This window comes from Nasonia vitripennis (genome assembly GCF_009193385.2).
Source record: "Nasonia vitripennis strain AsymCx chromosome 3 unlocalized genomic scaffold, Nvit_psr_1.1 chr3_random0007, whole genome shotgun sequence".
NCBI classification, from domain to species: Eukaryota; Metazoa; Arthropoda; class Insecta; order Hymenoptera; family Pteromalidae; genus Nasonia; species Nasonia vitripennis.
In genome coordinates this window covers 1218139-1231492 of record NW_022279626.1, presented here as the reverse complement: position 1 = coordinate 1231492, position 13354 = coordinate 1218139, and the positions used below count along the sequence as shown (strand labels likewise).

Genomic DNA, 13354 nt, shown 5'->3' with positions numbered 1-13354 from the left:
TGTTCTTTTTTTAGATTGTTTTCATCGAGTGTTTACCTCAGCTGCCTGTGTTATTTTTTAGGCAGTGAGTGAGTTTTGTGGGTATTCTAGTTCGATGCCGGAAAGTACGAATAGTACGTCTTTTTGTTTGTCAGTGGTATCATACAGTTGTAGAAAATTTTCTTTAGTGATTTTATATAGATTTACATTATTCAATTTCAAAGTGAATAAAAGTTGAATAAAACCAAAAATAGAGTTTTCCGAACATCACAAAGTGGAACGAGAATTCTTCTCCAATGCATAAATTAATGATTTGATTCAATTTACATTCACTCGTTTTATTCTGGTAGAAATGTAGCAGTCGTGCCTTACATGCAAAAACACAGCTTGTATAAATTTTACCGCTTGTTTTCATTTTAGATTGAAAAATGAAAATTAATCCGTTAAACGTTCTAAACTTATTATTAGCATACTTTCAAGCTTTAAACATACCAGATAGTGTCACGAATTATCACGAAACAGAGTTGGCCGAAAAAATAAAAGAAATTTTAATAGATGCAACACATGATTTCAACGATGTAGAAATGATTACTGATGACTCTTTGGATTTTCAAGAAGAGTATAAAGACCATAATGTGGAAATAATTGAAGATGAAGTGCAACATCATTTTCCTGATCCGGATATAGCACCAACAAATCAATGTACAGCAGATAATGAAGAACTAGATTTTGAATACAAAAAAAGAGCTGTAGAATTTTGGAGAAGTAGCAAAACGAAGCAAAATTTAAGTCTCAAAACAGTGCAAAACAGATTCAAAAAATTATCATCTATTAGTCAGCTACGTCGTTGGGCTCATTCAATTAATAAAGGTGGCACGTATAGAGAAAAAGTAGCACAAATTTGTCAGTATACCCTGGATAATTTTCAAGCAGCTCTCGACAGTGGTTCAATTATCCATGATGAAGATATAATTCGATGGGCCTTACAAGCTAAAAAAGAAATTGGTTTTGATGATATTAGATTCAAAGCTTCTAAACATTGGTTACTCAAATTTAAGCAAGCACACCGAATAGTTTCTAGGAACATAAATAAGTTCATAACAAGAAAAACACTAGAAAGTAGTGCAGAACTTACGGCTAAAGCTGAAGCATTTATCGATGACGTTAAATCGTGTATACCAAGGATTGGACTCGAAAATTTGTATAATACAGATCAGAGCGGATTTCAGCTAGAAATGCATTCTAGAAGAACATTAGCAGTAGAAGGAGAAAAGCAAGTGCAATGTCTGGTACAGTCAATTTCAGCAACAACGCATAGTTATACTATACAGCCACTAATATCAGCTACTGGACAACTGTTGTCACCGCTATTTCTTGTTTTAAAGGAACCAAGTGGCAAGTTTGGCCCTATTGTAGAACAAAACATATTTAGACCAGAAAACGTGTACGTGGAAGCATCCAAATCTGGAAAATTAACAACAAGTAAGGGAACTAATAACAATTTTTACATTGTAATATCGTTGATCAGTTAATTAGTAAGTCGTTTAATTGCAGATCACTTCAAAATCTGGTTGGAAAAAATATTTTATCCCTATGTAGGCCATCACTCAATACTATTACTTGATTCTTGGAGTGGTCATTGTGACAAAGTTATAGAAGAAACAATGCCACAAAATAAAATTATTAACATAAAAAAATTCCAACTGGAACCACAGGAAAAATACAACCACTTGATGTCTATGGATTCCGTATTTGGAAAAACTTTGTCCGAACATTTTCTGATAATGTAATGTTAATAGATCATGATATGAATTTACATGTGAGAAATAATATAATTAAACTTCAATCATTGGTTCACAACCAACTGTCTTCACCGAGATATATAGATTCGTTTAAATATTCCTGGTATAAAAGCGGTTACGTCAATGAAAAACCAGATAAATTTGATAATCCTATAGATTTCAGTTTTGGAAAGTCTTGTGCAACACATTGTGAAATAGAAGGGTGCACAAACATTGCAATTGTACGATGTGGTTGGTGCAAAAAAGCATTGTGCTTTAAACACTTTTATGAGGACTACCATTATTGTAAAAACATCGTAAAATAATATATTTTATGCTCAATACAAAAAATGCACCATGGCAAAAGATAAAAGATTGTAGATTATTATTATATTCTAATATTATAAACAAAAATACATTATAAGTTGAATTTACAATAAAGGAATTTCAATAACATTCTGATAACAATTTCTACGGAAATTATAAAACTGCTTCACACACAGAATTTTCTTGTTTACAAATTTAGGAATGTGAGGTGGTTTGGTTAAAAAGCACAACCATTTAGCCTATTTGTTCTTTAGGGGTTTAGGGTTTAAGGCTCTTTAGTTCACATGTACAGGCTACAAAGATAACACATTTATAACAAGTTTTTATGAAAGTTAAAATTTTTTTTCGACATTTTCGTCCACCACATTGGTTCCGCCATTTTGAATTTTCAAAATCTGATATCAGATTTGCAAAGAGCGACCTCGAAAACCTCTATATACAAACTTTCTACGAAATATTATGTATTGAATTACATATTTACAGTTATTTTATGTTAGGGGTGGTTTACCCCCTTAGGGGTAATATTTATGAAAACACCGAAAGACGTCAACTAAATTTTGTTATTAAGAAACATTTTTTCCAATTTTTTTTAGTCGGTTTAAACATTTTTATTATCAAATTATGCCAAAAAATATATGTTTTCAACCCCTAAAAAATAGGGGATGCTACTCATACTCTTCAAATCACCATGAAATACTTGCTCTTTTTGTAAGAAATAACCTCCAATTTGTTTCATTGAAAAATATTAATTTTAAGCCGAGATATTTAAAAAAAACGCTTTTTGGGGGTTAACTTTAGGGGAGGTTTTTACCCCTTAAAAGTGAAAATTAGCCGATAAAAAAAAATACGTGTCTCTTATTTTTTTATGTTCTACAACATATATGAAAATCATCAAAATCGGTGAGTTCGGGTTGGGTACCTTTCCTTGTAAGACCAAGTCAAGGAGAGCGAATGCTTCCAATAGCGCTCGTCCTCTTTCGTTCGTCCTTTAGCTGCCCCACTCTACTGCCCAGGCGTTGAAATCGCCTGCTATCAGTACCGGTTTTCTCCCTACAGCATGCTGTACTAGCCGGTCCAACAGATGTCTGAATTGTTCTATCGACGTGTTAGGAGAAGCATAGCAGCTGTATATGTGTACGTCTGCGACCTTAGCGCGTACGAACTCTTCATTACGTCTTGTTATTTTTTCCTGGAAAGCAGCGTCTCCGCATGCCCATATCGCCGCTTTAATAGTACTATCCATATCCCACGATGGTTTGTCCAGGTATCTGTATTATTCGCAGACGATGGCTATGTCGATTTCTGTCTCACGGATATACTGGTTCAGTAGGTCCTGTGCAGTCGCACAGTGATTTACATTTAACTGCACTATTTTTATTTTCTACGTCAGTGGTTTCTACTGCAGCTCGGTAAACTGGGCTTGCATAGCTACTAGCTACGTGTTCACTCTTCTCCCCTGTGCCTCTTTTGCAGACTACATAGTTGGGTTGGTTTTTACACCCCTTTGCTTTGTGCCCATCTTTTCTACATTTAAAGCATAGCCTACTTCTATTTTCGGTTACTGTGCAGTTATACAGGGTTGTTCTGGTACCCCGTCTTGCTTACGCTGCATTGGTATGGTGGCCAAGGGCGGAGCTGGTGGGTGCTAGGACAGTACTGGAGAAACTCAGGGGACAGGTACTGAGGGCGGCGACAAGGGCTTATAGGAGCACACGTACCAAGGCACTTGGAATTCTTGTGAAGGTGGAACCACTCATCTTACTATCATTAGGATGGCTGCTAAGGATGGCAGCGCACAGACTCAATGCGTATGAACAATGGACACAAGGCAAGAGGCACACCCAACTCCCGGATAGGGTGGGTTTCTTGACGGAATTTTCCATTAAAACTGATATGATGATCCCGCGCTACTTCTTTGGAAGAATATATGGGGTCGTCATATCGACGAGAGAGGAATGGAAGACCCGCAGGGACAGTCTACCAGGAACGGGGGATGTCTGGTACACAGGTGGCTTTCGGGCAGAGACTGACACTGGTCCGGGGTACTACTGCCGAAGGATTGGAAGGGGAACCTTCTTTTCTCTGAAGCGGTATGTTACGGTCTTCCTGACCGAGATATACGCTATACTGACCTGCGCTCAGAGAAATATTGAACTCGGCGCAAGGAATAGAATTATCACCATTTGTTCAGACAGTCAGGCGGCACTTAGAGCACTTATGGCTCATAGAACAACCTCCAGACTAGTCTGGGAATGCAAAGTGGTTGTAAATCAGCTGACCGCTCACAACAACAAGGTCAGGCTGCTTTGGCTCCTAGGACACACCGGGATCAGGGGTAACGAAATAGCGGATAGACTTGCAGCTTTAGGAGCTAAACAACCCCCAATCGGCTCGGAGCCCTACACAGGTGCCGCAAGGTGCCTCTTGGCGGGCGAAATTCGGAACTGAGTTGAAAGGGAGCATACTAAAAAATGGCAAGAAACTCAAGGATGCAGACAAGCCAAAGCGGTATTGGGACAGGACACTAGTGTTGGCTGGACCAAGTGCATCGCAGGAGGCAGCAAAAATAACTCCTGACTCCTGATACAGATAGTGACCGTGCACATCCGCTTAAGGTATCACAGTCTAAAGATGGGAAAGGAGGCTACAAGTGTATGCAGGTAGTGCGAGGGGGCGGAAGAAACACCAACCCATGTGCTGACTGTTTGCCCAAAATTTGCGCAGCTTCTTGGAAGTCCGAAGTTTTGACTTCACTTGTGCGTTTAAGCTCTATCAGAAGATCTCCTGCAACTGTTCAGCGTATTTTATTTACACTATTCCCCAGTGTGTTAAGTGATGGAGCCGCTTTCATTTTGGACAAAATGTCTGCCAAGCTTTTTTCTTCTGCAGTCTTAATGATTAAAGCATCCGGTCTGAAAGGTCTTGCCCGCTTCTGTCCATTTTTGCAGGCCCTGTTCTAGTTTGTAACGCCAGGGACACTTTTACCCTCTTTGCTTGCCTTTTTCTCCTTTTTCTTTGACTTTCTTGTGACGACTTCCTGCTACGCTGTATTTTTAGGTTGATTATCCGCTCCTTTGTTTCCTCCATTTCTATCCTGTGGAGTAGTCGGGGCTTCCTCTGTTGTACCCGCATTCCGAGATCAGGGACTCGGGATCGTCTGAGTTTCCATTCCCTGTATTCCCGGGCGCTGGCATTGCAGTAAGTTATCTTCTGCCATGCAGAGATTCTTATAGCTCACTCTTATGTTTTTTAATTTGGTTTGTGCACATTGTGCCTGTCCCTGATATAACCCATCAGTTCGTCGATTCTGCTGCCAAGGCGATCCAAGTGCACATTCCTTTGCGTTATGCTTGCAGCTCTTTTATCTCTGTCTGCATCAACCTCCATTTCCATATCACCTGTGTCTCTACATGCAGCAGTGGTCAGGTGATAAACCTCTGCCGCTTTTAAGTGAGTTTGCCCCCCTCCCCCCCAAACTTTATGGGGCCAGCGTCGACCACCGGGACTTTCACCCGATCGGAATCGACGGCGGGACTAGGCACTGTGGCTTGACCGGCTGTGTGTGTGTGTGCGTGCGTGCGTGTATGTATCTGTGTTTGTGTGTGTATGCGTGTTCGTGCGTATTGCGCTGGATAGACCGGCATCGGTCATTATGACTGCATGCGGTACTTTCCAGCGGAAAAACCAGCCGCTGCCGCGCCGGTTATTGCATGCGATTATCGAAGAATCCCCGGGGTACAGGCAGTGAGGTGTACGTTCTCTGCTATTGCAGGCGATTAGGCCCATAAAAGACTCGGCCCGGGAAAGCCCGGCCTAATGAGAGTCTAAGCGCGCAGGTAGCCTGTCCCTTCTACCGCCTCGAACGCTATTCCCAGCCAGCGGAGTTCGGGGGTAGCAACGCTCGACTATGCAGCCACGCCGTTCCCTTCTCCTACAGCGGACGATGCGTGATGTTTTGGGAGCAGCGCCGCCTGCTGCTAGAGGACACTGCTGATATTTAAGGCCCCGTCCTGAAGGAGCGGAACTGATTCCGGACGTCAGGAGCAGCTCGTCGTCCAAGTCAGTCTGCTTCGAGCCACACAAGCAAGTACACCTTTCTAGCCTTCACTAGGAGCGCATTTTAGTTACACTTGCTCTAGACAAGATTCTGTGAACCAATGAGAAAGTAAAGTATCGTCTTTGGTGGCTGCTCGAGTTTTAGGCGTGAAATGTATCACAAGCGGACATTGTTTTACTTGCTCTGTTTTCTTTTTCCTTATCTGGTATGCAGATCCCCGCTGTAAGTGGCGATCTTTTATGCAATGCTCGGTCTATTCCTTTCCCTCTTAGATGCTGCCAAGTTACGTTTGTCTTTGCCTATCAGTGTTGTATGTAATGTAGTGGCTCGGCTCTTTTTTTTCTCCTTTCTTTTCTCCTCGACTGTGCTGTGTGCTGTAGCTTTGGGCCAATCTTTTTTGGATTTGATTTTATTCTTACGCGTTTTTAAACGTATTCAAGCGGTATGTATTTAACTAATTTATAGTAGTGAGTTCCTATTCTAAATTACTATTATGAATACGGTCTTGTGTACTTTTAACGCGAATTCGATTAGATATAATTTATACACGCCTTTATAGAATCGTTTGCAGCTGATCACGCATAAGTCTATTGAATACGGCGGCAATTACGCAGTTTCCAATTCCAATTTAAGCTCATATAGTACATTTCAAACGGTATATTTCAATTATAAACAAAACGAGCTTAATATCTCTTCAGCGCGTTTAATCGCATGACGGATGCGCGGCCTTATGGTTTTTAAATATGAATTAATAACGAAGAGCTTGAATTGATTACCAAGCGGAATGAATTGAAATTGAAAATTTTTATTGTATAAAATCATTATATAAAAGAAAATGGCGACTGCGAAACTTTTTTTAAAATATATGTAGAAAGAAAATGTGAATTGTCTACTATCTCGTATGATAATTTGATGATTTTGTTAATCGAATGTTCAAATTTTGTCATGATTTTATTCACGCTTTCCGCTACGCTGTCGTTTCTTGTTGCTATTTTATATAATCAATTACTAAAAATATTTGGATATTTTCAATATTTAGTTTCCAGAACCAGTTTCTTTATCGGTTTTCTATTTAAGGTCTATTTATCTTGTCTTTCGTCGAATCTTAATGAAAAGTGTGTTGGTTTGGCTTATTTTATGGTAACTAAACTTACTATTTTATTAATTTTTATATGTTTAAGATGCAAAAAGTGAGCATTTTAATATGATAAGATCAATAATAAGATGGATATAAGTCGATCAAATTCTATATGAGAATTCACGATTAGAAGCAATGGCCTCAATCTTTTGATACTTCTATCCATTTCTATTGAATTTTTTCATATGGAATTTTATCGACTTATTTTGATCTTGTAGCGTTATATCAAGTTCTAAAGCACAAAACGATAATAAAAGACTGGAAGTCGATAGGAAATTTTATCAGTTTCTCTCATTTTTTTTTATCAGAGGAGCACGAAATTGTAAATCTTACATACTCTTGTGAAACTTTGCATTAGCTCAATGAGTGTACTAACGTCAGGCAAGAGAAAACCATTCTTTATTATGTAAGCCTTTAAGTTAATTAACTTAAAATTTCTAATGTCTCTCAAAAAGGTCTAAAAGTCAATTAAAATGCAGATTTCGAGCCACAAAACAACAAACAGAAGAGAAAAAATTTGCTTTATAACAAATAGTAAAAGTAAAATTAGAATAAACCACAGCATACTTGGTTTCCGATATGCAATTATCTACTCGCAAACTTTGAATTACGTGATTTTAGAAAAATATTCAAACTTTATTCTGTGCAGGGTATCTGTGTCGTGGTATGTTGAAATTTGTTTATTATTTGTTGTAAACGAATTAAAGGTTTCGAAACGTTTTTTTACCATGGAGAGTATGTAATATAAATTTCCTTACAAAAATATGAGTTTCTTTTTTGCTGCTATTTTGCGGCGCAAAATCTGAATTCACATTTACTTCCAGACCCTTTGATTATTAAGTATTAAAACTGTTATAAGTTTATTTAAAAATAATACTTCGCTATGTATAAAAAAACATTGTAGATAGTTTTTAAATATTTCAATCATTTTAATTTAAATTATAACTAAATATGAATAGTTGAGCCGTAAATTAGTTTAGAGTAAGCTACCTGTCAACGTATAAGCACTATTTTTTTACTTGATATATTAAATAAGCAGCTTACCTGTTTAGATTCAAACAATTTACTGTCATGTAATTTATCATTAAATGGGTCATATGATTTTGTGATACTAGTATCAAAAAAACTGGAAGGCATTTCCTGAAAAATATTAATCATTTTACCATTAATGAAAGAAATATGAAATTTTGTATGCTACTACATTTTTACAGGTTTGCATAAGTTTATTAAGGGGATACAATATTTTTAAACCTTAAAAAAAAATTTACAAGGGAAAATTAAAAGATTGCAGTAAATAATTTGATTTTTTTTGTTTAGTTCTACTTGGTAATAAAACTGTTGGAAAGATTCGTAAAATAAATAATCACTATGGTTTAAATAATATATGTTTAGAAAGGCTTGAGAACCTAGTCGGCAGTGCGCCCACTCACATCAGAGTCTTGTAGTCAAGAGAGCGAGAACAGAGTATACAGCATAGTCAGTGTTTGGAGTATAGTCGCGAGACATGCGCGGTACGCTTGCTCTCACGTGAGTTCGTCCGACTGCACGAAATCGTCGCATACCAATAGATGGCGCGACGCGTACCATTTCGAAGTAGTATCACGATCTTATATATTTACATATTACAACAAAAACCCTCAATTATACTGTGCTAAAACATGAATTACCCCGACTAACCCAATGTGGCACTCGGTTCTGTGAACTTTTTCACTATCCGTAGGATTCCAAGTCAACAAGTGGTTCTTTTGGGCTAAAATTTTAGGAGGACACTTTATACAGAATATATAGAAAATATTTTATACACAAAAATGTGGCATAATAAGCGGAAAACAAATGAAAAAATTCCGTATTTTTATCGCCAAACATGTTCCATGCATTCAGATCAATCTTAACTACTTAAAAAGGCCACCTCTACCAACAAGGCCTGCACCTTTAGTACATATAAGTATGTTGCTACTAATTTACAAGTGACCATCCTTTTAGGCTTTATTTAGTTTAAGGTCAAGGGAAGTATCATCATCTCTCTCTCTCTCTCTCTCTCTCTCTCTCTTTCTCTCTCTCTCTATCTCTCTCTCTCTCTCTCCCTCTCTCTCTATTTTACAGGCGTTTCAGGGACTCTAGGCTCAATTCGGATCTCCGCATTTACAGATTAGCTAGAGACTATGCTTACAAACAAGTCGAGGAAGTCAGGCTGAATTATTATTCACGCCTGTCTACCTTGACCGACGTTGCCGAGATCTGGAGAGAGCTGGCGAAACTTGGAATTTCTGCCACTAAGGCCCCATTACCATCTCGATTTACCACAGATGAACTCAACCGGCATTTCAGCGCGATCTCCAACGATCCATTGGCCCATGCCGTTGAGGATTATCTTCTCACCCTGGAAAGTCTTGACGTCCCGGAACACTTCGAGTTCAGTACTATAACGGAATCGGACGTGTGGCTGCAGTTTCGGACTTTGACACCCAGGCCAGGGGAAGTGACGGCATCCCACAGGTTGTTATTTCAAAAGCATTGCCGGTTCTCGCTCCCTTACTAAGTCATATTTTCAACCTGTCCCTGAGCGAACCCTGCTTCCCATCTGCCTGGAAATTGTCGCTTGTGCGCGCACTCACCAACAGCCGTGACTGACTGCCGTCCGATTTCACGTCTCTGCTTTCTATCCAAGGCCCTGGAGTGGCTGGTGCACAGGCAAGTCTCAGAATCTTCAAACAGGCTTCCGCATTGGTCACAGCACTCAGTCTGGACGAATTAAGCTAACTGATGATGCCAGGGCCGGGATAAACAAAAAGAAAATAACACTTCTCCTTCTCTTTGACTTTAGCAAGGCGTTTGACACTGTGTTTCACGTCAGGCTCCTGAGAAAGCTATCCACCTTCGGCTTCTCAAAGCAGGTCATCCGCTGGTTTGCCTCCTGCCTCTCTGGGAGAGAGCAGGCCGTCGTTGGTGACAATAGCGAACGTTCCTCCTCTCGGCGTCTTAACATCGGCGTCCCGCAGGGGTCCGTTGTGGCTCCCTTGCTGTTCACACTGTACATCAACGACATCGGTTTCTGCCTTGATTCCGATGTTTCCCATCTCATCTATGCGGATGACTTGCAAATTTACAGTCAATGCCACCTTGAGGAGCTCGATTCTTTATCAAACAGGATGAGTGCTAATGCTGAGAGGATAATGGGCTGGGCTGCACAGAACAGGCTAAAACTCAATGTTAACAAAACCAAATCAATTGTTCTGGGCTCCCCCTACTACATAAATGTACTACCTTCAATAGAGCTAACACCTATATCAACATTGAGGGTGCCCAGGTCAGTTTTGAATCTTCTGTGCGTAATCTGGGATTGGTGCTTGACTCTAAACTCACGTGGAAGGAGCACGTTACACGAGTGAGCAAGCGTGCTTATTCGCTAATGTACAGGCTTTACTTTTTCAGAAAAAGTACTAATCTCAGATTGCGCAAGCACATAGTGCAAACGCTCCTGTTTCCCCTTATAGTCTACTGTTCTCTTGTATATTGTGACCTGACGCAGGAACTCAACTTAAAACTACAGAGGCTCGTGAACACGGGGATTCGATACACCTATGGTGTAAGGAGAGATGAGCACATCTCCCCATACAGGCGGGAGTTGCAGTGACTTACCACTGCCGGACGCAGGAAGTATTTCACTGCTTGTTTATTACGAAAAATGTTTAACACTGTCGTACCATAATACACACTGGCCTACTTCGACTTTCGCGTAGCACTCCGGCCTGTTAGAGGGAAGTGACACCTCTGGATATCCCTACTTTCGCGACGGAGAAGCTGAGGAACTCGTTTGATATCAGCGCCTCATACCTATGGAACAACCTGCCATCACACCTCCGTAACACTACATCCATCGCAGTATTCAAGAAACTAGCTAAAGATTACTTTTTCGAACTCGAAAACGCATAAACACATAAACATCGTGTATACAGTCACGCACACGCACACACTTGCTCACTCGCGCTTAACCCATCTTCACCTCAGCATACATTCACACTACACACCTACTAAAACAGATACCTGAAGCTTATTATTTTTGTACTTTTACTACTCTGCTGTACATATTGAATCGTACAACATAATGTACGCAAAATAAAATTAATTAATCTAATCTCTCTCCCCCCCCCCCTCTCTCTGTCTACGTCTAGTCAGTCTCTCTCTAAGGTCTAGTATAGTCAGTCCTACTGAACAGACGTGTCTTCTTGAGCTCCTGAGCCGCTGTTACCACGTTACTACTTCGGTTACCTGGAGACGTTCCTTTCCAACTGACAACTTTGGTGCCCACGTCTGCGACTCTGCGAGGTACTCCTGGATTCGCTCTACCCCTGGGATCTGGTATCCCTGTATCAAGGTATCCCTGCTGAGCGATGTGTCTGATTTGCGACCTATCTCACGGCTGTCTGAATGCTCCAAGTTACAGGAGAGAATCCTGGCAGATCAGCTAATAAGTCACCTTGAGGAGCATAATCTCCTAACTCCCCGTTATACAAGTTTTCGAGCAGGGCACAGCACCCAGACAGCCTTACTGGGGATCTTGGATGATATTCGTCTGTCAATGGACGACTCGCAGTACACAATTCTCGTCCTCTTCGACTTTTCAAAGGCATTCGACAGAATCCCGCACCAACTCTTGATTCACAAACTCCGCTCTCTCAATGTAACCGATCATACGCTCAAATGGTTTACCTCCTACCTCGCCGATAGATGCCAGGCCGTGGCTGACGAGGGTGGTACCATTTCGGACTGGATCTCTACCAGCGCGGGGAACCCCCAGGGCCCTGTTCTTGGTCCACTACTATTCGCCATATTCATAAACGACCTGCCACAGGTTCTGAGGTTTTCCAGGCACATGATCTACGTCGATGACACTCAAATTTACCGCAGTTGTAAGCGACACGATCCTCCGGATGCTATTAGCAAAATTTCGCAGAACTGCTCAGCTATAGCAAACTGGGCTGCTGCCAATGGCCTTACCCTCAATCTTGGTAAGACTAAGACTATGCTCATTGGCAGCTCCCTCAATCTCTCTTTTATTAAAGTTCAAGATCTTCCGACTGTAAATGTTCATCATACCCCCATCCCCTACGTGTCGGAAGCAAAGAACTTAGGTGTCTGGATGACTTCGGATCTTGACTGGGGGCGTCACGTGTCCCACATCTGCCAGCAAGTCTTTCGCACATTACGCCAGCTCCGGAAATATCAAAGAGCCCTATCATTTGGTCTTCGGAAGTCATTGGTACAGTCACTCGTACTACCACTCTTTGATTAAGCCTGCCTGGTGTACCATGACCTAACAGGAGAGCTTAACCTAAGGCTTCAACATGCTCAGAACGCTTGCACTCGCTTTGTGTACGGCAACATTCCATGGACGGCCCATGTAACCCCGTATCGCCAAAAGCTCGGCTGACTCCCGGTCAAGGTCAGGCGTGAGTACTTCCTTGGCGCGCTAACCTTTTCTCTGCTACAGACAAATCGACCGGTCTATCTGGCAAGCAACCTCATCTTAACGACCGACCGTGGGGTACGCAGATTCACTCGACACGGCGTTCCAACTTTTTTCATCCGGCATTTTAACAGCAATCTCTTTTATAATTCGTTTCAAATCAGCGCATCCTATTTCTGGAACAATCTAGCGAACAGTATCACGTCCCTACCTTATACTACCTCCCTAAAAACAGTAAAATCCCTCCTCCTCAAACATCTATCTCATTGCGATGCTGTCTCATCATCTGCGCATACGCCGCTTGTAACTATATAGCGTCTATTTTGTACACGGTGAATATACTACGCAATCAATACTCTACATCAACTATCTCTGTACACTGATCGATATACAACACGTCTTTTTCTTTGTATAGTTTAGTCCCCACGACATTTTCTAAAAACGCATGATTCGTACTCCAAACACCTCTAAATGCGTTTCTACGAAGTTTCAGCGAAACTGAAAATTTTACTATTACAAAACTTCCTCTTAGGAGGAAGCAAATACCTTCTTATAGTAAAAAAGCAGCTGTAAAGTTTCAGAATGGGCCTAACTTCTACTAGAAG

General features: G+C 40.7%; 1 protein-coding gene across 1 annotated transcript in view; it reads right to left on the bottom strand.

Annotated features, from left to right (window-relative positions):
- Window positions 1-13354, bottom strand: part of LOC103316526 (epidermal growth factor receptor substrate 15-like 1) — a 480491-nt gene that overhangs the window by 43922 nt on the left and 423215 nt on the right. The window contains exon 11 of the mRNA XM_031926044.1: window positions 8327-8422. Coding sequence (XP_031781904.1) covers window positions 8327-8422 — 96 coding nt within the window. The remainder of the gene's footprint in view (window positions 1-8326; window positions 8423-13354) is intronic.